Here is a 24,713-nt window from a genome sequence, read left to right as displayed (position 1 = left end):
TATAGCTCCATCCATATTGTTACAAACAGCAAGATTTCATTTTTTTGATGGCTGAGCAATATTCCATTGTGTGTGTGTGTGTGTGGGGGGGTGTATACCACATCTTCTTTATTCATTCATCAGTCAGTGGACACTTGGGCTCTTGCCATAATTTGGGTGTTGTTGATAATTCTGCTATAAACATTAGGGTACATATATGCCTTCAAATCTGTATTTTTGGATCCTTTGGGGAAATACTTAGCAGTGCAGTTGCTGGATCATAGGTAATTCTATCTTTAACTCTTTGAGGAACCTCCATATGGTTTTCCAGAGTGGCTGCACCAGTTTGCATTCTCACCAACAGTGTAAGAGGGTTCCCCTTTCTCCACTTCCTCACCAACACCTGTTGTCTCTTGTGTTGTTAATTTTAGCCATTCTGACTGGTATGATATGGTATCTCATTGTTGTTGTGATTTGTATTTCCCTGATGATAAGTGATATTGAGCATCTTTTCATGTGTCTGTTAGCCATCTGGGTGTCTTCTGTCCATTTCTTCACAGGATTATTTGTTTTTTGGATGTCGAGTTTGATAAGTTCTTTGTAGATTTTGGATAGTAACCCTTTATTAGATATGTCATTTACAAATATCTTCTTCCATTCTGTAGGCTGCCTTTTAGTTGTCTTTTAGTTTTGTTGATTATGTCCTTTGCTATGCAGAAGCTTTTTATCTTGAAGTCCCAATAGTTTATTTTTGCTTTTGTTTTCCATGCCTCTGGTGATGTGTCTAGTAAGAAGTTGCTCCGGTCAAGGTGAAAGAGGTTGTGGCCTGTGTTCTCCTCTAGGATTTTGATGGTTTCCTGTCTCGCATTTAGGTCTTTCATCCATTTTGAATTTATTTTTATGTATGGTGTAAGAAAGTGGTCCAGTTTCATTCTAACATGTTGCTGTCCAGTTTTTCCAATACTAGTTGTTGAATAGGCTGTCTGTTTTTGATTGGATATTCTTTCCTGCTTTGTTGAAGATTAGTTGACCATATAGTATGGGGGCATTTCTGGATTTTCTATTTTGTTCCCTTGATCTATGTGTCTGTTTTTGTGCCAGTATCATACTGTCTTGATGACTACAGCTTTGTAATACAGCCTGAAGTCCAGAATCATGATGACTCCAGCTCTGCTTTTCTTTGTCAGGATTGCTTTGGCTATTTAGGGTCTTTGAGGTTCCATACAAATGTTAGGGTTGTTTGTTCTAGCTCTGTGAAAAATACTGGTGGTTTTGATAGGGGTTGCATTAAATGCAACAATATTCTTTTAACAATGTTTGTTCTTTTAACAAACAATGTTTGTTCTTTCAATCCATGAGCATGGGATGTTTTTCCATTGTTTTGTGTCCTCTTCAGTTTCTTTCATAAATGTTCTATAGTTTTCAGAGTACAGATCACTTACCTCTTTGGTTAGGTTTATTGCTAGATATCTTACTGTTTTTGGTACAGTTGTAAATGGGATTGAACCCTTGATTTTTTTTTTTCTATTGCTTCATTATCGGTGTATAGAGACGCAACCAATTTCTGTAAATTGATTTTATATCCTGCGATTTTGCCGAATCTGTGTCTTAGTTCTAGCAATGTTTTGGTGGAGTCTTCAGGTTGTCTACATACAGGATCATGTTGTGAGCATATAGTGAAAGTTTGACTTCTTCCTTGCTGATTTAGATGCCTTTTATTTCTTTTTGTTGTCTGATTGATGAGGCTAAGACTTCTAGTACTATGTTAAATAGTAATGGTGAGAGTGGCCATCCCTGTTTTGTTCCTGCCTGTAGGGGAAAGGCTCTCAGGTTTTCCCCATTGAGGATGATATTAGTTGTGCGTCTTTCATATGTGGCTTTATGATGTTGATCAATTCCTACTTTAATGAGGGTTTTCATTAAGAATGGATGCTATATTTTGTCAAATGCTTTCTCTGCATCTATTGACAAGATCATATGGTCCTTATTCTCTTTAGTAATGTCGTGTATCACGTTGATTGATTTGCAGATACTGAACCAAATAAATCCCATTTGGTCATGGTGAGTAATTCTTTTAATGTGCTGTTGGATTCTATTTGTTAATATCTTGTTTAGAATTTTTGCATCCATGTTCCTCAGGGATATGGCTTATAGTTCTCCATTTTAATGGCATCTTGGTCTGGTTTTGGAATCAAGGTAATGCTGTCCTTATAGTATGAGTTTGGAAGTTTTCATTCCATTTCTATTTTTTGGAACAGTTTGAGAAGAATAGGTATGAACTCTTCTTTAAATGTCTGATAGAATTCTTCTGGGATGCCATATGGCCCTTGACTTTTGTTTGTTGGGAGATTTTTGATCAGTGTTTCAATTTCTTTGATGGTTACAGGTCTATTCAAATTATCTATTTCTTCCTGTTTCAGTTTTGGTAGTTTTTATGTTTCTAGGAATTTGTCCATTTCTTCCAGATTGCCCATTTGTTGGCATATAATTTTTCATAATATTCTCTTATAATTGTTTGTACTTCTGTGATGTTGGTTGTGATCTTTCCTCTTTCATTTGTGACTTTGTTTATTTGGGTCCTTTCTATTTTGTTTTTGATAAGTCTGGCTAGGGGGTTATCAATTTTATAAATTCTTTCAAAGAACCAGCTCTTAGTTTCATTGATCTGTTCTACTGGTTTGTTTGTTTGTTTGTTTGTTTGTATATCATTTATTTTTGCTCTAGTCTTCATTATTTCCCCTTTTCTGCTGGCTTTAGGCTTTATTTGCTATTCCTTTTCCAGCTCCTTTAGGTGTAAGATTAGGTTGTGTATTTGAGACTTTTCTTGCTTCTTGAAGTAGGCCTGTATTGCAATATACTTCCCTTTTTGGACTACGTTTGCATCCCAAAGGTTTTGGACTGTTGTGTTTTCATTTTCATTTGCTTCTGTGTACTTTTTTTTATTTAAAAAAAAATTTTTTTTTTCCAACGTTTATTTATTTTTGGGACAGAGAGAGACAGAGCATAAACGGGGGAGGGGCAGAGAGAGAGGGAGACACAGAATCTGAAACAGGCTCCAGGCTCTGAGCCATCAGCCCAGAGCCTGACGCGGGGCTCGAACTCACGGACCGTGAGATCATGACCTGGCTGAAGTCGGACGCTTAACCGACTGCGCCACCCAGGCGCCACTCTGTGTACTTTTTAATTTCTTCTTTAATTTCCTGGGCAATCCCACCATTCTTTAGGAGGATGGTCTTTAATCTCCATGTATTTGTGGTCTTTCCAATTTTTTTCTTGTGGTTGACTTCAGGTTTCATAGCGTGTGTTCAGAAGATATTCATGGTATGAGCTCAATATTTTTGTACTTGTTGAGGCCTGATTTGTGACCCAGTATGTAATCTATTCTGGAGAATGCCCCATGTGCATATGAGAAGAATGTGTATTCTGCTGCTTTAGGATTGAATGTTCTGAATATATCTGTTAAGTCCATCCATTCCAGTGTGTCATTCAGAGCTATTGTTTCCTTGTTGATTTTCTGCTTAGATTATCTGTCCATTGCTATAAGTGGGGTTTCAAATCCCCCTACTATTATTGTATTATTATTAATGAGTTCTTTATGTTTGTGATTAATTGATTTACATATTTGAGTATTCCAAGTTGTCATAAATATTTATAACTGTTAGATCTTATCTGTGGGTAGACCTCTTAATTATGATGTAATGCCCTTCTTCATCTCTTTTTACAGTCTTTGGTTTAAAGTCTAGATTGTCTGATATAAGTATGGCTACTCTGTCATTCTTTTGATGTCTATTAGCATGATAGATTGTTATCCATTCCCTCGCTTTGAATCTGCAGGTGCCTTGTGTCTAAAATGAGTGTCTTGTAGGAAACCTATGGATGGATCCTGTTATTTTATCCATTCTGATACCCTGTGTCTTTTGATTGGAGCATTTAGTCCATTTACATTCAGAGTGATTATTGATAGATGTGAATTTCATGCCTTTGTGTTACCTGTAGAGTTGGTGTTTCTGGTAATGCTCTTTGTTGCTTTTGGTCCTCCCACCCCCGGCAAAGAGTCCCCTTTAGTATTTCTTTCAGGGCTGGTTTAGTGGTCATGAACTCCTTTAGTTTTTGTTTGTCTGGGAAACTCTTTATCTCTCCCTTCATTCTGAATGTCAGCCTTGCTGGATAAAGTATTCTTGGCTGCCTAGTTGTCCCATTCAGCATGTTCAATATATCATGTCATTCCCTTCTGTCCTGTCAAGTTTGTGTGGACAGATGTGCTGCAAATCTGATCTGTCTTCTCTTATAGGTGAGGACGTTTTCCCCCCTTGCTGCTTTTAGGATGCTTTCTTTGTCTTTGTATTTTGTGAATTTGAGTATGGTATGTCTTAGTGATGGCTGGCTTTTGTTGAATTTAGTGGGAGTTCTCTATTTCTTGGATTTCGATGTCTGTTTCCATCCCCAGGTGAAGGAAATTTTCAACTATAATTTGTTCAAATAAACCTCCTGCCCCTTTTTTTCTCTCTTCATCTTCTGGGACTCCTATGATATGAATGTTATTATGCTTTAAGGAGTTGCTGAATATCCTTTGTCTACATTCGTAATCCGATACTTATCTTTTCCCTCTGTAGACAAGCTTGCGCCCACCACTCCTCAGGAAGCCCTCATAGAAGAGCAAACAATCACCCCTCCTGTGTCCCTAGCTTGTGTCAGATCTCTGCCTTCTCCCTGTGTCTGAGCTGTCCACCTGGTTCCCCTGTGTTTTATCTTAGGTGCAGGTGGGTCTCAAAACTCCAAACTTCAGGGACCCTCATGGCACAGACCCATAATGATTCTCGGGCAGAGGTCCTCCCTGTGCTGTGGCCAGGAGCTGTTTTTTCCTGGCCAGAAAAAAGGTCGGTCAACCACATAGCACCTTGGAGTTTATGGTAAAGCATAGCAGGAAGCCGGCACCAAGGCTCACTGCCCGCAGTCAGAGTCCCTGTTCCTATGCTAGTGAATGAGGCAGCTCAATGGTGCCCTCAGGGTTTTTTGTCCCCAAAGAGGCCATGCCACCTCTCCCAAATCACTCCAAGAAGAGGAACTATTTCTCCCCATGTGACCCAGGAACTGTTTCTCTCCATATGACTCAGATGGAGCTGCCCACTTCCTAGTCTCTGCCCTCCTTCCCCACCGGAACATTGCTAAGCCCACAGGCATGACTCTGGTGATGGTGCAGACCTTTAAAACTTCAGACTTTGCTCTATGTTGCTTATTAAAACTTGTGGTTACTTATCCCCCCCTCCTTTTTCCAATCAATGGGTTTAGGAAGAGTTTTTCTTGTGGAATCACTTGTGCATGTTTTCACTGTCTCTCTCTCTCTTTCTCCCTTGCTCCTCTCTTTGTGATCAACGTTCTTTTCCCTTAAAAGCACTTGTAGCCCCTTTCTTGCCCAAATGAACTCTCTGCAGCTCCTACCTTCTATGAGGTGGTCATTTTTCTACTAGTATATGTGCAGTTTTGTTCTCTCAGTTGTCCGATCAATTTCTTGGATATTCACAATAATTTGATATTTATCTCACTGTGTTTGAGGGACAAGGCAAGCTTGGGGTCCCCCTACTCCTCTGCCAGCTTAACTCCTCCCCTTCTTTTGTTTTGTGTTTGTTATTTGAAGTACCATTATATTATAAGCTGCTTAAATTCCTGTTATAACTTAGCAGAGAAAAAAAAATCCACAAAATAAAGGTAGATGCCTCAGTATTAAAACGTGATTTAAGTGGACATGGTTGTTCATAATTATTATGCCCTTTGTTTTTATTTTGTTTTACTTATTGATTAATATCTATTGTGTCTAATAGTTAGAGGCTAGAGCTGTAAGTCTAGATATAAGTCTTTATATTAAGTTCTAAGAGAGCAAGTTTCAGGTTACATTTATGCAGTTAGACATTTATGCTTAAGCAGGAACAAACAAGCAGAGTAAAGTTGGAATTAGAGTTAGTTTACAGACCACCTGCTTGGCAAGATCTGGAAAGTTCTAGTTCTTTATCTTGTAGGAGTTTTTTCTTGTTTTGTTTTTGTTTTCTTTTGTGTTTTGTGTTTTTGTTTTTTTCCCTCTAGGCTTTATACTCAGTGCAGAGCCCAATGTGGGGCTTGAACTTATGGCCCTGAAATCAAGACCTGAGCTAAGATCAAGAGTCAGATGCTCAATTGACTGGGCCACCCAGGCACCATTTGTAGTAGCTCTTGATAGCACCTTGCACAAAAGAAAGCCTCTCTAACATGACAATGTTCTAGGGATATGGTTTGGCTCACTGTTTAGGTAAGTGAGGGAACCAAGAATCCTTTTAAATCAGGGGCTAGACCCAGAACTTTTGAGAATCATCTCTCAGGCAACATTTCCAAAAATATACCAGGCTTGTTAAATTCTTATATTCTGTTTGTATAATGATGGGAAGCATCTGTAGCATATGTGGAAATTCCCATATGTAGGACATCACTGATTTCACCAAAGAATCCATTTCCAATGGTCATGTTAATTAACAAAATACCTGGTGTTGGAGATAAAAACATCTAAAACACTGGTGGTAGCCATCTCTGGTGTGTGGCCTTTTGATTAAGTGCTATTGACCATTCAGATTAGGGCAATACACTTCTCCTAGGGTGTAGATGAAAACCAAAACCTACATGCCATACTGTGGGAAAATGTTTTGAAGAATTTTCCATAGCATCACACTCAGGATATGGGAAAATTTACTGAGCTCTATCTGGCTTGTGTAGGAATTAAATAATAAGTCAGTCAGAATATCTTTGAGTCAAAGTTTGATAATTTCCATAGCAGTAACTTTGAAAAAATAGTAAGTGCTTTGAAAATGGAAAGCACTGCCTTATGTAGATTATGGTAATTAAAAAAGATTTATGCAGAAGCTTCAAAAAATGGGATTAAGCATGCTTTTAACCTGTATCTTGGCATCATAAAGTTGACTTTCAGGCTAAGTCAGTTTTCTAGAAAGGCAGAGTTTCCTGTAATACTCAAAAGTTTACTTAAATATAAACCTTGGAAAGATTGTTGATTAGTAACCTTGGGATCATTAGTTTGTGTTATGAGGAACTACATTTGTTAGAATATTTATTATAGCCTGCAGCATTTATCATTTAAAGTTGAAAGCTATGTTTGTCATTGAGATTGAATTTATGGCTAACCTTGGGATCACTGATCCCCTGACTATGATCTCTTGATCTTATTGTAATTAGCAAGTCATAGCATGAAAATGAACTTTTTTTTTTTTTTTTTTTTTTTGAGGAAGGACTGTTATTCTTCCTTCCATAAGTTCTATCTAAATAAACATTAAATATGTGACATAAAACAAATTCTTTTTCTCCCACAATGGGTTTGGATCTCTTGACCTGTAGCCTGATGAAGTTGTGTTACAGAATTACTGAATATTCTGGATATAGTTTTAAAAATGATGATATTACATGAATGACCAAAAGTGTAGGCTTTGACTATATGAAGATAGGTTGTTCTTTTTGTTTGTGTTTTGTTTCTTAATTCCTTCCTATCTGCTCTTTGTCATGGGTGCAGAAATCTTGTATCTCCAAAGAACATAGAGTTTGGGATTAGTCTGGATTCCAAGAGCCAATGAAGTACCACTCCCACTGTGAATTTTCAGCTAGCATTTGTTGGTGATGACTGGGGTTCTTCATCTTTGGGGATCCAAAAATCCTCATACCTTCCTTTCTGCCCCCAAATGGTCTTTAGGTCTTTAGGTCTCTGTTTATAGGGATGAGGATGGAGGACAAGACTGTGGTCCTGAGTGTCCCTTCCAGCTTCCAGATCAAGAGATGTTTGAGAGGGGGACAAGGCTGATGTTACCAATGAAGTTAGTTTGTTCGCTAAGGCATATTCTTCTGATGGGGTCTCATGTTGGTTCATGGAGTTGACAATTATCCATCTTCTTCATGGCAGCTAGCATCTTACCTCCTGAAGACTTCATAAAGACATTATGAATCACAGATGACATTTCTTGCATCACTTCCCCTCTTGCTATTTCTCATCCATGAAGGGCTTGTGAGGGGTGGCTTACATCTGAGATTCTGTTGCAGGCTGGCTGTTATACACCTTTAATTGAATACACCAAGTTACAAACTTGTGACTAGCATTGCCTGACTCATTCCATGAGTCGCATGTAAATGTCTTTAAGTTTTCAGAGTACTAGAGCTGTAATCATTTTTTGGGAATTCCTGTGTATAGCACCAAGCCTAAGTCTTCTCTTGACAGCCTTAAAACTCTCTTCCCTGGCTCCTCAATAATCCCTTCCCTTTCTGGAATCACTGTGAACTCCATCTCTCATGTAAACTTCCAGGCTTTCAGTAGGGCCTGGAAATTATTTACTCCTTGGTTAAATTCTGTTATAGGTGCCCCTTTCCCTCCATAATTTCCTAGAATCATCCCTTCATCCTCTGCCATCTGTCCTCCCATTAGTGAAGATGAAAATGGAGATGGTTATTTAAGGCAGTTTTCAGGTAGAAGAGCAGAGAGAATATAACAGCAGTAGAGTGAGTAGAGGTCATTAGTTATTGAAGAAAATTACCATTAATTGCTTATGTGTTTCTTGGGAAAATTGCATCACCTTTTATGACCTCAAGTTTTCCCTGAAAAATAATGAGATTTGACTAGATGATCTGAGAGATCCTTTCCAGGGCTAAATTTTGTAAACTGCACAAATATTTGTTGCTGCTGAATATTTTATTTGACTCTAGGATTCCTGGTAGCAAAAGAAAACAGGAAGAGATGTTGAATTATCTGGTGTTCATTGACAAAACGACATGCAGGCTTGCATCTGCAGAGAGGGAATAAAACTCAAGTAAGAAAATCTAATATTGGACCCTGGAAAAAGTTTTAGATTTTGTCTACCTAAGTGTCATAATGATGATTCTGAGTTACAAATGACAAAAATCAAAATAAAACAACCACCCCCAAACAAACAAAAACAGTAGAAGAAGGGCAGGTACTTGAATGCCCTCAGAGTTTCATCTCTGCTTTCCTTTGCGTTTTGAGGTCAGGCTGGCTGCCCATGAAGTTGAAACCACGGCAACAGACAAATTCAGCATCATATCTTAAAAAAGTTTTTTTTAATGTTTATTTTTGAGAGACAGAGTGTGAGCAGGTGAGGGGCAGAGAGGGAGACACAGAATCTGAAGCAGGCTCCAGGCTGCACTGAGCTGTCAGCACAGAGCCAGATACAGGGCTTGAACTCACAAACCATGAGATCATGACCTGAGCCGAAGTCAGATGCTTAACCGACTGAGCTACCCAGGTGCCCCTATGCTTTTAAAGCTTTATAACTGAGATGTTGGGGGGGAAAATCTAAGGAAGAATTTTGATTGGCCAGTCTTGGGTCACATGCTGATTCCTAGACCAATCATGGGGTGGGGACTGCAGCTCCCACTGGAACAGAGGTTGGAATGGAAGTTTCTCACAAGGTGGCCGGTTATCATTCCAGGTGGGCAAAAAGTAAATGATTGTTTTACCTTGTCCTGGTTGTTCTCTTTATCCCTTCTACTCTAGGTTTGGGTCTGCCATATAAATTTGCCCTTCTCAAAAGTTCATTATACAGTCAAAGCCCTAGGTCTTCCAAAAAAAATTATGACTTAGCTCCTGACCAAAGTTTATGTGCCCAGGCTTCTCAGTGTCTCTCTCTAAGGGCTGTTCATGATAATGACTAGCAACCTTGATCAATTTGTGCTACCAGCAAATTGGCCAGAGGTGATAAAGTCCATCTGATAAAAACCACCAAGGAGACACTTATCATCCAACCAAGTTAACCTGCTGAGCAAGGGGACTCATGCACCAAAAGGATGATAGGACACCTCACCAAAGGAAGACACAAGCTTGTTCTAGTATTTGGGGAAATGGTGGGGTTTAAGTAAAATTTCAACAAAGCAGTGATAGGCTCACTCAGAGCAAAGAGGTGGGGATATATTAAGAGTTGACATTAGGCCTGGGCCGAGATGAGAACTCAGGGTCCTGTTTCCTGGGAAACTACACAGTTGAGATAAGTATGGAATGTTGTGTTTAAAACCCTTATCTGAAGCTCTGGATCTGGGTTGGAAATCCAGGCTGTTTTTCTGTGTTAAAATGACTTAGATCCTCTAGGCAAAAAAGAGGTATTTCATTCTCACTAAATGTGATTTCAAACAGCAGTTTCTGACAGTCAATGATTTTAGGGAACAAGTTTTTTCATGTCCTTTTGTTAATTAACAAAAGCATTTTTTTTTCCTCCCAGAGCTTCACAGAAGAGATTCTTTCTCTTCTACTTATCAGATATATGCTTGATCAGGGTCTCTCTTGAAATAACAGCATGGCTTTTGTAGCCAATATCAAGGAGTGAGTTAAGGTGGAAATGTCATGTCATTCACAAAGAGAAGTTGAAGGATCTTTGGAGTTTCCGTATATTATTGAGGCAATTATTTGCCATTTATTCACTCTGCAGATATTTGTGGAGCTCCTACTGTGTGTTAATCTTTGCAAAGGAGATAGAATTTCTACCCTTGAGCAGCTCACAATTTAGTGATGGATACAATGAGTAAGGAAAAAAAAAAAACTCCGTGAGCCAGGGTGAGGGCAACAGTGGATTTTGTCATACACGTTTGTGAGAGCAAAGAGGAGGAAGTTGTGAACTCTGAGTTTGGGAATCTGGTTCTACCCATGGGGAGAACAGTCAGTGGGAGGAGGAATCTGGGGTCCTGAGGAGAGGAGACTTTGTTCTGAAGAAGTTGGCATGCATAGGAGACACTGTTGGTGCCATGCTCCAGATCCACTCAATGCATCTCTGAGCTCCCCTGCAGCCCAGCACAGTTTCTGAGCATGCGTACAGTTGCCCACCACAGCCTTCCAGCTTCTCCACTTGAGGGAGGGCTTTTTTGATTGCCAAGGAGGCTTAGTCAGTCTGCTCACAGGGCAGCTTGGAAGTGCCCAGGACTTCATCCTTCCCATTCCCCCTACCCCTGTAGTTCTCAACCACCGAGAGATGGCATTTAGTGATGAAATCCAAGCTGTCTCTCACTGGGATGGTTCTGAGGGATATTCTGAGTTTTTCAGAGGGTCCCTAGTGAGACTGAACCTCAGTTGCCTACAGAGTTAACACATACGTTAAGGCAAATTTTGGCTTTTATTCTTTCAGGTCTTACTTTCCATATTCCCTCTCTTGCTTCCTCACATGGCTTTCTAAATAAATTGCCTACACTGAAGTCCTTGTCTCAGGGTCTGCTTTTGGGGGAACCCAAAAAGCAAGCTTCTTCCTGGTGGGGGAATAGCACACAAGGAGAAGCAGAAATATCGCTTGAAGGTCAAGGAGAGGATACAGAGCACAGCCAAATGGTGAATTCTGAAGTAACAGAATAAATAAGGACCTTGCTATTTAACCAGGGTCAGTGTTAGGTTTAGGCTCAAGGTCTTAAACTCTATCTTGGGGTCTAAGCTACCTCTTTGGGGAATGAAAGGGAGACAGAGGAGCGGGATGCTGTTGGGTGGGTGAGTCAGAGGGGAGAACATGACTTCCTGAGCAGGAGGGAACAAAAGACTGAAAGCATCGTATGGCATTAAATATCTGCACTTCACTGTTTTCGCTGAAGAATCTTACATATGATAGTTTGATTATTTCCCTCAGGGAATCAGACTATTTAGCGAGCTCTTACTGTTTCTTAGCTATATATGAAGTGACTCTATTTCCGCGTAGAGCAAAACTTTGCCTCTGTTATCCACACCTCATGAATAATGAAGGGACAGTTGATGAAGAGTGAACTAACCTATCATTTTGGAAGTTATCCTCTGTGGAGGAGACTCTCTAGGTTTTATGTCAAATTTAACAATCCTGGAAAAACACAGAGAAGCTTGCATTCAACTCCGTTAATGACACACTGTCCTTCTACTGACAATTTATTTTGAGAAACTTCATTTGACCCCACTTCCTTGAATACTCATGCCAGAAACAAAACAACACTGCATTCCAAGTACGGGTCTTCAGATTTTGAGATAATGGTGAAAAACATGTATACAAAATGTGATGGAGATGGTCGCTGACCACTCCCACCTCCTCCTCCATTCTCCCTCTCCTTCTTTTATGGTAACAGTTGAGCAAGGCACATGGCTGCCTAGCTGGAAATAAAATCTCAAGTATCCCTGAGGCTGGATGTGGCTGTGTGACTAAGGTCTGACCAGCAGAATGTGAGTGGAAGAACTATGACAACCACTGCCTCACTTGTTTAGGAGGCAGTGTGCAGAGTTAGCTCTTTCACCCTCCCCACTGGCTACCCTGGTGGTACTTGCAGAAACCTCAGGTGCCACATGTTGAATATTAGCCTGGGTCCCTGAATGACTATGTGGAGGAAAGCCTCTTGCTGACCTGGAATAGACACCTTGGACTGAACTATGTGAGAAGGAAACGATCTTGGTTATTACGTCTCTTGTTACAGCAGCTTAATTGTTTAACTCATGTATATGCACACACAAAAATACTTCTCTATTTCCTTTGACTCCATCCTGATCCCTAATCTGGTTGGTATGAGCTAGTTTAGAGCATCCAAGATGCTCTAAGAGCTTTACCTTGTTATCAATGCAGGGAGTGTTTGCTATTGTTCAGTTCATTGATTTATCCACCTATCCATCCATCCATTATATCCGCTGTTTTGAGACCTAGTACGTATAAGACTCTTTGCTAGGGGATATCCAGGGGATATGAGTGACCCAAAGATGAATTATACCTGTTCGTGCTCTCAAGCGGCTCATAGGCTACAGACTTCAGGTGGAGACTAAATAATTGAAATAAGGATAATTAGGATTAATTTTTATTCTAGGAATTTTAAATTAAATTTGAAAAAGATTAGTTTCATTTATATTATTTAAAAATTATTATTATTACTATTTTTTGAGAATACTCTCCCTGGGAACTTTTTGTATTCATTTTTAGGATCAGTGTTTACAGAGTGGAGGATCCTTTTGATTTAATGGCAATAAAGCACGCATAAGCACAAGCAATGCGTCAGTCATCATAAACATCGTTTTTGCTCCTCCCCTCACCCCCCCCCTCCCCATTCCCTTTCCCCCAGGAGAGTATTAAATACCGGAAAAGCTGGTGTGTCTTTGTACCCTTGAGGCTTCCTGTGCTCTAGGGAATTCCCAAGGCTCAAACAGCTTCTTAAGGGATGAAGACAAGAAGGAGGAATTAAAAGAACAAGTTACAAAGGTTTTGCCAGGTAGGAGGAAATTCCTTTTCCCTGGGAGAGTTGGGTAGGTGGGGACTCTAGTTTGTTTCTATGTATTTTTGCAAATACACTGCTTCTCTTTCACTTCCAGGCAGAGAGAGACAGGGACTCAATGATAGACCAACAGAGGAGAAAGTGATAGAGACTGAAAGAGAGATCTTGCATAGCAAAGAGATGGAGAGAAATTGAGACAGGGACAAAGACACAGAGGAAAAAACCCAAAAGGTATCTCTGTTAGACACACAGAGAAAGAGTAACTTTCAAGGTTCAAACTGTGGCAGAACGAGGCGTGTAACTCTGAACTTTTATGGAGCAGGAAAATGTGAAATGTTTTAAGATTGGGTCCAGAATTTACCATCTGTGTGGAAAGGGGAAACCAATGTATGGGGACTCACAGATGTCTCATGAATTATTTCACTGATGCAAATCTTTGGGATAATTTAAAAATGGAGATTAGTATTAGAATCATAAGGCGAAGGGAAGAAGAAAACACTAAAGAATCAGGAAATAAACAGGCTTAGTAGAGATATAAAACTTAGGTAAAAATGACTCTCTCAAAACAATGCCAGGTGCAATTTTGAGTTAGAAAAAAAGTTTTCTTCCACCTAGTTTGCCAGGATGCATGAAACTCCACTACTAGTTTTCTTTTCATTTGACTACCATACACAGTTTTAAGAAACAAGTGAGATGGTTATTTACATTTTTAATAAAAAATTTCAAACATACAGCAAAAGTTAAAGAATTCACAGGGAATACATGTATACTCACCACTTAGATTCACTATGAACATTTTAATATAGTTGTTTTTTCACATCATCCCTCTAGCCATGTGTTACTCTACCTTATTTTTAAATGCATTTTAAATTAGAAACATCGGTGAACTCCCTAAGTACATCAGCATGCATATCATTTACTAGAGCTGAAGAAAATGATTATTTTTATAAAGAACTTCAAGAAAGGTTAATGTGAAATTGATCAGGTTCAGATTTTATGTATAATTTTTTGGTCACTGGGGTTGATACCTACACATTTAAATTCACTGAATTTAGTGATGGTGACAACTATTCAGGATGACTTCTGTGGGGTGGAAGAATCACATATTGACTGAGAATTATTCCACAGGAGTACAGGAGAAAAATCTAGCACCTTTTTGTTCTCTTTTGTATTGATCTTCAGAGGCTACGAAATAAGCCCAGGGAATTGCAAATGTAGAATGGTCCTTTTTATTTCAACCCAGAGTGTGTATGCCACAGGCCTTTGAAAGTAGTCTGCCATCACATAATTTTGTCTGATAGTTTCTGGCTCATAGGAATAGGCCTCGAGAGGTCTGTGGATGCATTTATTCCATCACTGACCAAGAACAATGAAGCCCTGTCTGCATTTTTGCAGAAACAGTAAATATGGTCCCTTACAGAGTCGCTAGAAAGTGAAATAATGAATATTATCTACCTGATATTTTGGTCTGAAATAAAAGCACCATGAGTGCTTGTAAAAAGATCCTATAGGAAATTGTTTTGCCCAAACATTCCAACCTAATCTTGTGTCTTTATGTTTGAGCAACTCACTGTATAAGTGGATTTTTGTGACTGTGAGTTTTTAAAGGTTCACCTCTGGCTGCGTCTCTCTCCTGCCTCCTTGGGCACAGTGGTAGTTGCAGACTGGCTCCATTTTGGATTCCTCAAAGGTCTTAAACCAAGACCCTTCCAATACTACGCCTGTGAGCTGGTTTTACTTATTCTACAAATTTGCCAAATGTTTAGTTTTATGCTATTTGTTCTGATTATATTTTTAATACAAATGAATTAAAAATAGAATTATAATTAAAATATAAAAGTGAACCCAATTGGCTTTGAGTCCTCCATTTACCAAGAAAGAATAGCCTAGGGAGCACCAATCTTCCCAAGAATGCCTCTAAATCTTTGTTTAGAACATTCTGTCTTAAGAACAGGAAATCATTCTTTTTCTGAACAAATGAATTTATGCAACGAATCTTTTTTGAGCACCTACTGTATGTCAAGCACTGGGGATATGTCATGGAAAACAAGATTCCTCGTAGTGCTTGTATTCTAGGTGAAGGTGCAGCATGATTACAGGTAATTGATAAAAACCATGATGAATATTACATAGCCTGTTAGAAGGTGATAGGAAAAGAGGAAAAGCAGAGCAGGGTAAGGGGGCTTGGGTGTGCTGGGACAACAAGGGTAGGTTGCAATTTTAAGTAGAATGGCTAAGATGGACTGCACTGAGAAGGTGATACCTGAGCAAAGACTTGAGGGAAGCAAGGGAATCAGCCATGTGGATATATGTGTAGATATGAGTGGATATATGGGGATATATAATGTTACATGGGAACATATGGGAACGTATGTAGATATATGGATACCTGTGGGAATATATATGGATATATGTGGACATAAGTGGATATTTAGGAGATATGTGGATATTTGTGGATATATGTAGATATATATGGGTATGTGTAGATGTGTGTGGGTATATAGGGATATATGTGAGTAAATGGGGATAGGAGGGGAAGAGCATTCCAGATGGAGGAAACAATAAACAGTATGTACAAAAACCCTAGGCAGTGAGTATAACTGGCTTATTTGAAGAACAGCCAGTAGGCCAAAGTGATCCGAGTCTAATGTGCCAGGGTGAGAAATGAGTCGGAGAAAACTGGGGGCCAGTTTATATAGGAGCTTGTAATCTATTTTGTTTTTTTACTCTGAATGAAACAGGAAGCCATTGAAAGGCTCTGAGCAGAGGTCACCTAGGTTTTAAAAGGATTTCTCTGGTTATATTTTGAGAATAGACTTTGGAGGGAAAGGTTAGAAGTAGGGCGAGCCATGGAGGTTGCTGTAGTAATCAAGCAAGAGAGGTGATGGTGGCTTGAATCAGCCTGTTAGTAGAAATGACAAGAGCATCAGTTTCTGTGTAAACAGCTTTAAAGGTTGATCCAGCATGATTTCCTGGCAGGTTGGATGTAGGGGGTGTGTCTGAGAGAGGAGTTAATGATAGCTCCGTGGCTTTGGGTCCATGCTGCGAGAAGGTTGCAGTTGCCATGAACTGAGAGAAATGAACAGAGGGAGGGAAGAAGGAAGGAAGGGAGAAAGAAAGAAAAAAGAGAGCAGAGAAAGGAACTGTTCTAGGTGCTGAGCATATATTAATAGTAAAGACACAGTCCTAACAAATCCCAAAGAATTCATTGAAATAAATGTACAGACTTCAGAGGAAGAACAGAACAGGGAGTGATTTGCCATCAAGCTTGAGTTAGGAAGGTGACACCTGAGCTGGGTTTTGAAAGGTGAATAGAGCCTGCCGTGTGTGTGTGTGCGTGTGTGTGTGTTTGCGTGTGTGCATGCATGCACATGTGTCCCGGGCCAAGGAGTAGTATGCAGCCTTCCAGGTAAAGGGAAGGAATAATGACATTCAGAATCATCAAAGTCTGATAGACTTGGGAAACCACACTGACTTATAATTCTATAAACTTCAGGAAGGTTTGTAGCCTAGTCAGGGCATCTTGGAATCTCTAAGAAATATTGTAAACTTTGAGGGTCAGGTAAGTTTGTGTCACTGCATTTAGTAGATATTCTTTCAGTTTGTCTTTAAACATTTTATTATACACTATTTCAGAAACTCAAAAAAGATACAAAGAGAAGTTCAATGGCCCTTAAGTTATTTTAAGCTAAAGCCCTGGAAACAACAGTAAAAGATTAAGCTCAAAGAACATGGACAGCTAAGGTTTCGTAACATAAGGTTTCAAAGAGCTTAGTGAAATAAGCCATACAGAGAAAGACAGATACCATATGTTTTCACTCTTATGTGGATCCTGAGAAACTTAACAGAAACCCATGGGGGAGGGGAAGGAAAAAAAAAAAGAGGTTAGAGTGGGAGAGAGCCAAACATAAGAGACCCTTAAAAACTGAGAACAAACTGAGGGTTGATGGGGGGTGGGAGGGAGAGGAGGGTGGTTGATGAGTATTGAAGAGGGCATTTTTTGGGATGAGCACTGGGTGTTGTATGGAAACCAATTTGACAATAAATTTCATTAAAAAAACCCAAAAAACAAAGAGCTTATCTCATCCAGGTGACCACCAGCTTGCTGTCATACCTGGTACTCCACTTCTCTGATTTAGGGAATCTTCTCTCACTACTGTCAAGTGTCTGTTACTATCCAAAATCTCACTTACATCATAGTGTGATTATTTCCTAGACATAATGAAGCGAAAATGTAGCCAGGACTCTTTTGGTTCAAGCAATGCATTTCTCTTGGAATAAAAATTCTGAGGCTTGGTTCTAAGGCGACAAAGTACTAAATTTTTGGACTTTTGTAGATTATTGCTTGACAAAAGTGATAGTAACCTCTGAAGTTTTCTAGCTTTCTCCAGAGTTTTTGCTACCCCCCATTAGCTTATGCTGTGCCCACAATAACCCTGTCAAGGGGTGAAGGCACAGTTTATGCTGCCAGGACTGAGTCTTAGTGAGTTCAAGAGACTTCCGAGAAGCTGCATAACAAGAACGTGGCAGGGTTGAAACTTGAACCAGAACATTCAAAGTCAAGTTCTATGCAATTTTTTATTGCTCCATACTATGCTTTCTTTACAGATTCTGAAGCAACCTTCTTAAAGGACATGAAATAAATAATGGATAGGGTATATGAGGCCAAACCAGACAATTGCAGAGGGCCATCTTGCCCTTATTCACTATCATGACCTGCTCTTTCTACATTTCCTGGTGACAGGAAGTAGGGAGTAGCAGAGTGCGCTGACCTGCCCACCGTCTTTGGAGGGGCCTGATCTGCTTAGCGGATTGCAGGCATTCTTCCTGAATGAAATACTTGAGAAAGATAGGGTAGTTATCCCCATCTCTCTGGCAAAACCAAGCTCATGAAACGCTGGGGTGGTGGAATTTATAAGTTACACGTCAGTTGTAAGAGTTTGAATATTCTTTTTCCTTGGATTAAATCGTTCAGCAGTTTGTTCAAATGTTAAATAATGATCATAAAAGGGAAAGATTTATTCGTTTCAACAATGTAGCCAGCACTACAAAGATTTCTTGGGCCGAGACTCCTCTCTCTGTGTGTTCACAGCCCAGTGGGGTAGATAAATGATCGACGGCAATACATACGGCAAATGGTGTAGGTGATGTATGAACCAGGCACTTTGGGAAACTAGGTGAATCAGGATATGAAAAGGGCCTAAGATAGAGAAAAACTGCCCCAAAGCTGGGATGCTATTCACTTCCAAAATTTTAAATACCTCACAAATTGTGTGCTGATCTTGAAATTATTGCAGCTGATGGGAGTGTCAGGGCCCTGCTGAACTCTGACATTGTCATCCTTATCCCTCCCTGGAGCAATGCTCCAAGATTCTGCATCTTGTTATGGTTTTTTTCTTTCTAGAGCCTAATAACACATTAATTGTCATTGAAATGTTTGACACAGCCTCCCTCAAATATTTTACAACAAAGTTGTGTATATATCCAAGCCGTCATAAGATTTGTGAATGGGCACGGAAGCAAATGTTAATGTTTATGAAATAGGTTAAAGCTAACCTTTAGTTTTTCTTAACTATTAAACATGCCGTGTGAATTCTAATGTGATGTGTACAGAAGAATCTGTTCACGTCCCCCAATTGTTTGCCTCCTGGAGCTTCCTGTTGCCCAGATGTGGTATACTCCAAGACTATCTTGTAAGAAAGCCAAGTATACACTGCTTGAAAGAATCCTGTTTAAATGACCAGAAAAATTTGGAAAAAAAAGAAAGGACATAGCTCTTCATTATTTCTGGGAATAGAGTATAATTAGAAGGCAAATTGAAAAATGTGTTAAATTGATTTTTCATATTTGCATTGGATCTTTCATCTAAATATTTTGAAGCTTCTGCTTACCTCTCAGTCATGTATATATAAAGAAAACATTTTAAATTGATCGTTTCTTCCCTTTCCCCACGTAATTGATAAGAGACACTGGTTTTCTTCCCTGTGGAGCTAGAGATGCTGTTGAAAGTCAGTGGAGCAGACATCTGCCTGGTTGGGAACCACTGCATGCTAAATGCATGGAAGAATGGTTTTCAAAGTGTGGTCCCTTGATTCCACTCAGCATGCAAATTCTCACCACTCAGACTTATTACATCAGAAACTCTGGAGACGGGGTCCAGGAAGTTGGGTTTTAACAGGTCCTCTGGGTGATTCTGACTCAATGCTCAGGCTAAGAACCAGTGGCATAGAACGTTAGAGATGGCATCTTTTCATTTCATTTTTGAGGGACCCATAGAGGGAGAATAGAAACCGTGAGGGAGACTTGTATATAAAACACTGCTGGTTTAATTAAATGAAGTTAAGGCAGTTTATGGATGAATACTAAGAAATTCTACCCGGATCCCCTCTTATATCCCACCTTCTGAGTTCATGCATTTCAGAAAGCCAAAGGTTTCTATTAGATGCATGCCCTCAGAGCCTGTGCAGCAAGGGGGTATGAGCTCCAAGAAGGCTTAACCAGGTCCCCTGTGGTCAAAAACCTTAGCTCCCAAGGCCTTGGATGAGCTCTACCTGGGGTGTCCAATACCTCTTCTGAGTCCTCGCTCATGCTGTTCCATGTCTGGAATTCCCTTTCTCCACTTGCTCACTTGTACATTTCTACTCCTTCTTTAAGTCTCAACTCCAGCATCATCTGCTCTTTGAAGCCTTTACCAAGTGCAGAGGGATGATCACCCACTGTGTTCCTCAACACCTTGTACAGATTTCGATATAATTTTGCTCATCCCACAGTATTACAATTCATCCATTTCTTCCTCTCCTCTAGGGTTCCAAGTCCTCCCAGGAAAAGAACTATTTCTTTAATATGCCTGACATATTATGTGGTAAACAATAAACACTCAATGAAAAAGTTATAAGATTATCACCATACATTGTTTCTTTATGAATTATTATAATTCTGAACATTGGAGAGTAAGTTGGTGACCCCAAGACCCTGTGCTTCATATTATGTATATTTCTTAATAACAAGAGCATTCTCTTACATGACTACAACACAATGATCAAACTTAGGAAATGTAACACTGATACAGAATTATTATATAATATTTGGTCCATGTTTAATTTTTACCTATTATCTCACTTTATGTCCTTTATAGCCGTTTTTCCCCCAATCCATGATCGTGCATTGCTTTTAGTTTTCATGTCTCTATAGACTGTTTTAACCTCAGTTGGTTTCTCAGCTTTTCTTTGTTTTTCATGACATTACTATTTTGGGGACGCCTGGGTGACTGAGTGGATGGAGCATCCCACTCTTGATTTTGGCTCTGGTCATGATCCCAGGGTCATGGTATTGAGCCCCACATCGGGCTCTGTGTTGAGTGGGGAGCCTGGTTAAAATTCTCTCTCCCTCTGTCCCTCTCTCTCTCCCACTCATGCTTCCTCTCTTTCTCTCTAAAACAAAACAAAACAAAAAAAATAAATAAAAATAAATATATTTGAGCAGCACAAGCCAGTTGTTTTTTAGACCATCTCCAAGTTTTGTTTGTTTGACTGTTTATTAGATTTAAGTCGTGGATTTGGAGGAGAACTACCATATAAGTGATGTAGAGTTTTCTCATACATCAGTTCAGGAAGTATGTGATGGTGGTTTATCCCAACATTGTTGGTTAAATCATGTCCACCATGTTCCTCTTTTGTAAACATACTTTTTTACCCTTTTTAACTTAGAAGTTTTTTGTTAGGAGATATTTTGAAACTTGTGTTAAAACCTTGTTCCCTAACATGCTTCTACCTGATGGTTTTAGCTTCATTTGGTGATTCTTCCCTGAATCAATTATTGCTATAGTGGTTGGTTGCAAGGTAATTTTAATTGAATGGATTAATCTTAAAAAAAAAAAAAAAGATTGTTCTAGGGTCACCTGAGTGGCTCAGTCAGTGAATTGTCTGACTCTTGGTTTCAGCTTAAGTCATGATCTCACAGGTTCTTGAGTTTGAGGCCTGCATCAGGTTCCACATGCTGACAGTGTGGAGCCCGCTACGGATTCTTTCTCTCTCCCTCTCTCTCTGCCCCTCCTCCTTGCTCACTCTTTGTTGCTTTCTTTTTTTTTAAAAAACATTTTTTTAACGTTTATTTATTTATTTTTGAGACAGAGAGAGACAGAGCATGAACGAGGGAGGGGCAGAGAGAGAGGGAGACACAGAATCCGAAGCAGGCTCCAGGCTCTGAGCCATCAGCCCAGAGCCCGACCCATCAGCCCAGAGCCCGACCCGGGGCTCGAACTCAAGGACCGCGGGATCGTGACCTGAGTTGAAGTCGGACGCTTAACTGACTGAGCCACCCAGGCGCCCCACTCACTCTTTCTTTCAAAATAAAATAAATAAACATAAAAAATAGATTGTTCTAGTTGACTATTTAACTATTTAGCTTCTTTCAGCATACTTTGTGAGAAGTATCTCTCTTCTCCACACCCATTAGAATTATTTTCAGAAAGAATCAGTATCATTTTATGCTAGACCTACCCAATTGCATGCCACTTAGTCGCTTTGGGTTTATTTTTTGTTTTTTCCTTCACAACGGACCCTACATGTTCAATGCAAAACCCCTTCAGCAGCTTAATTAGATAGAAACATCGTCAGGAAATAGTATATATAATACAGTTATTAAGTCCTTAAGCTACAGACATTTTTCTCTTCATTAATGTAAATACAAATATGCACAGCTGTAAATGTTTAGAAACTTTTGACTTTCCCATTGTATTTCCATAAACAGCTCTGGTACTTTATTTACAACTAACTAAAAATACTTGTCATTTTTTGTGATTAATTGCGTTAATACTAATAATTAGGACATAACAGAATATGAAAATGTAGATACCCTACTTGAAGGTTTTCTACTTCCTCTAATTTCATTAATTCAAGTTAAAAATTACAGTATTGTATTTTATTGTAACAATAGCAATAATCATAATATCTGAATTTATTTTCTTTTTTGTTTTGTGTATGTATGAGCAATGCCTTTTTATCTTATTTTTTTCTTTTCAAATTTTTATTTAAATTCTAGTTAGATAACATATAGTGTAATATTGTTTTCAAGTGTAGAATCTAGTGATTCATCACTTACATATAACACCCCATATTAAACACAAGTGCCCTCCTTAATGCCCATTATTCATTTAGTCCATCCCCTACCCACCTCTCTTCATCAACCTTCAATTTTTTTCTATTGTTAACAGTCTTTTATGGTTTGTTTCCCTCTCTCTCTTTTCCACCTTCCCCTACGTTCATCTGTTTTGTTTCTTAAATTTTACAAATGAGTGAAATCATGGGGTACTTGTCTTTCTCTGACCGATTAACTTTCCTTAGCATAATACACTTTAGCTCCATCCATGTCATTGCAAATGGCAAGATTTTTTTTTTCTTAATTTTTTAATGTTTACTTATTTTGGAGAGAGAAAGAAAGAGAGAGCATGAGTGGGGAAGGGGCACAGAGAGGGGGAGAGAGAATCCCAAGCAGGCTCTGTGCTGTCAGCACAGACCCAATGTGGGGCTCCATCTCATTAATTGTGAGATCATGACCTGAGCTGAGATAGAGTCCAGTACTTAACTGACTGAACTGCCCAGATGTCCCAAGACTTCATTCTTTTTGATGGCTGAGTAATATTCCATTGTGAAATGGAGCACGCGCGCACACGCACACACACACACCCCACATCTTTTTCCATTCATCAGTTGATGGATATTTGGGCTCTTTCCATAGTTTGGCTATTGTTGAGAATGCCTCTATAAACGGTGGGGTATCTCTACCACTTCGAATCTGTATGTTTGTATCCTTTGGGTAAATACCTAGTAGTGCAATTGCTGGATCATAGGGTAGTTCTAAATTTAACTTTTTGAGGAACCCCCATACTATTCTCTAGAGTGGCTGAACCAGTTTGCCTTCCCACAACAGTGGTAGAGGCTTCCCCTTTCTCCACATCCTCACCAACACCTGTTGTTTCTTGTGTTGTTAATTTTAGCCAACCGGACAAGTGTGAGATGGTATCTTATCGTGGTTTTGATTTGTATTTCCCTGATGGTGAGTGATGTTGAGCGTCTTTTCATGTGTCTATTAGCCATCTGGATGTCTTCTTTGGAAAAGTTTCTATGTATGCCTTCTGTACATTTCTTCACTGGATTATTTGTTTTTTGGGTGTTGAGTTTGATAAGTTCTTTATAGATTTTGGATACTAACACTTCATCATATATGTCATTTGCAAATATCTTCTCCCATTCCATAGACTCCCTTTTAGATTTGCTGATTGTTTCCTTCACTGTGCAGAAGCTATTTATCTTTAAGTCCCAATAGTTTATTTTTGCTTTTGTTTTCCTTGCCTCCGGTGATGTGTCTAGTAAGAAGTTGCTCTGGTCAGGGTCAAAGAGGTTGTGGCCTATGTTCTCCTCTAGGATTTTGATGATTTCCTGTCTCACATTTAAGTCTTTTATCCATTTTGAATTTATTTTTGTGTATGGTGTAAGAAAGTGGTCCAGTTTCATTCTAACATGCTGCTGTCCAGTTTTCCCAATACTAGTTGTTGAATAGGCTGTCTGTTTTTTGATTGGATGCTCTTTCCTACTTTGTTGAGATTAGTTGACCATATAGTATGGGGGCATTTCTGGATTTTCTATTTTGTTCCCTTGATCTATGTGTCTGTTTTTGTGCCAGTATCATACTGTCTTGATGACTACAGCTTTGTAATATAGCCTGAAGTCCAGAATCATGATGACTCCAGCTCTGCTTTTCTTTGTCAGGATTGCTTTGGCTATTTAGGGTCTTTGAGGTTCCATACAAATGTTAGGGTTGTTTGTTCTAGCTCTGTGAAAAATGGTGGTGTTTTGATAGGGATTGCATTAAATGTGGAGATTGCTTTGGGTAGTATAGACATTTTAACAAGTTTGTTCTTTCAATCCATGAACATAGAATGTTTTTCCATTGTTTTGTGTCCTCTTCAGTTTCTTTCATAAGTGTTCTATAGTTTTCAGAGTACAGATTACTTACCTCTTTGGTTAGGTTTATTGCTAGGTATCTTACTGTTTTTGGTACAGTTGTAAATGGGATTGAACCCTTGATTTTTTTTTTCTGTTGCTTCATTATCGGTGTATAGAGATGCAACTGATTTTTGTACATTGATTTTATATCCTGCAACTTTGCTGAATTCATGTATTAATTCTAGCAATTTTTTGCTGGAGTCTTTCAGGTTTTCTACATGGAGTATCATGTCATCTGCAAATAGTGAAAGTTTGACTTCTTCCTTGCTGATTTGGATGCCTTTTATTTTTTGTTGTTGTTGTCTGATTGCTGAGGCTATGACTTCCAGTACTATGTTAAATAGTAATGGTGAGAGTAGCCATCCCTGTTTTGTTCCTGCCTGTAGGAGAAAGGCTCTCAGTTTTTTCCCCATTGAGAATGATATTAGCTGTGGGTCTTTCATATATTGCCTTATGATGTTGAGGTATGTTCCATATAAAATAAATTGCCTTTTCTTTTTGTAAGGAAAAAAA

General features: G+C 39.1%; 1 protein-coding gene across 1 annotated transcript in view; it reads left to right on the top strand.

Annotated features, from left to right (window-relative positions):
- LOC122229346 (collagen alpha-4(VI) chain-like) overlaps positions 1–24,713 on the top strand; it is a 147,276-nt gene that overhangs the window by 16,722 nt on the left and 105,841 nt on the right. Inside the window, exons 3-4 of the mRNA XM_042954381.1 lie at positions 13,111–13,194; positions 14,513–14,597. Of these exons, the coding sequence (XP_042810315.1) occupies positions 13,111–13,194; positions 14,513–14,597 (169 nt within the window). The remainder of the gene's footprint in view (positions 1–13,110; positions 13,195–14,512; positions 14,598–24,713) is intronic.

This window comes from Panthera leo, chromosome C2 (assembly GCF_018350215.1).
Source record: "Panthera leo isolate Ple1 chromosome C2, P.leo_Ple1_pat1.1, whole genome shotgun sequence".
Taxonomy (NCBI): Eukaryota; Metazoa; Chordata; class Mammalia; order Carnivora; family Felidae; genus Panthera; species Panthera leo.
This window is presented reverse-complemented; position numbering and strand designations above follow the sequence as displayed.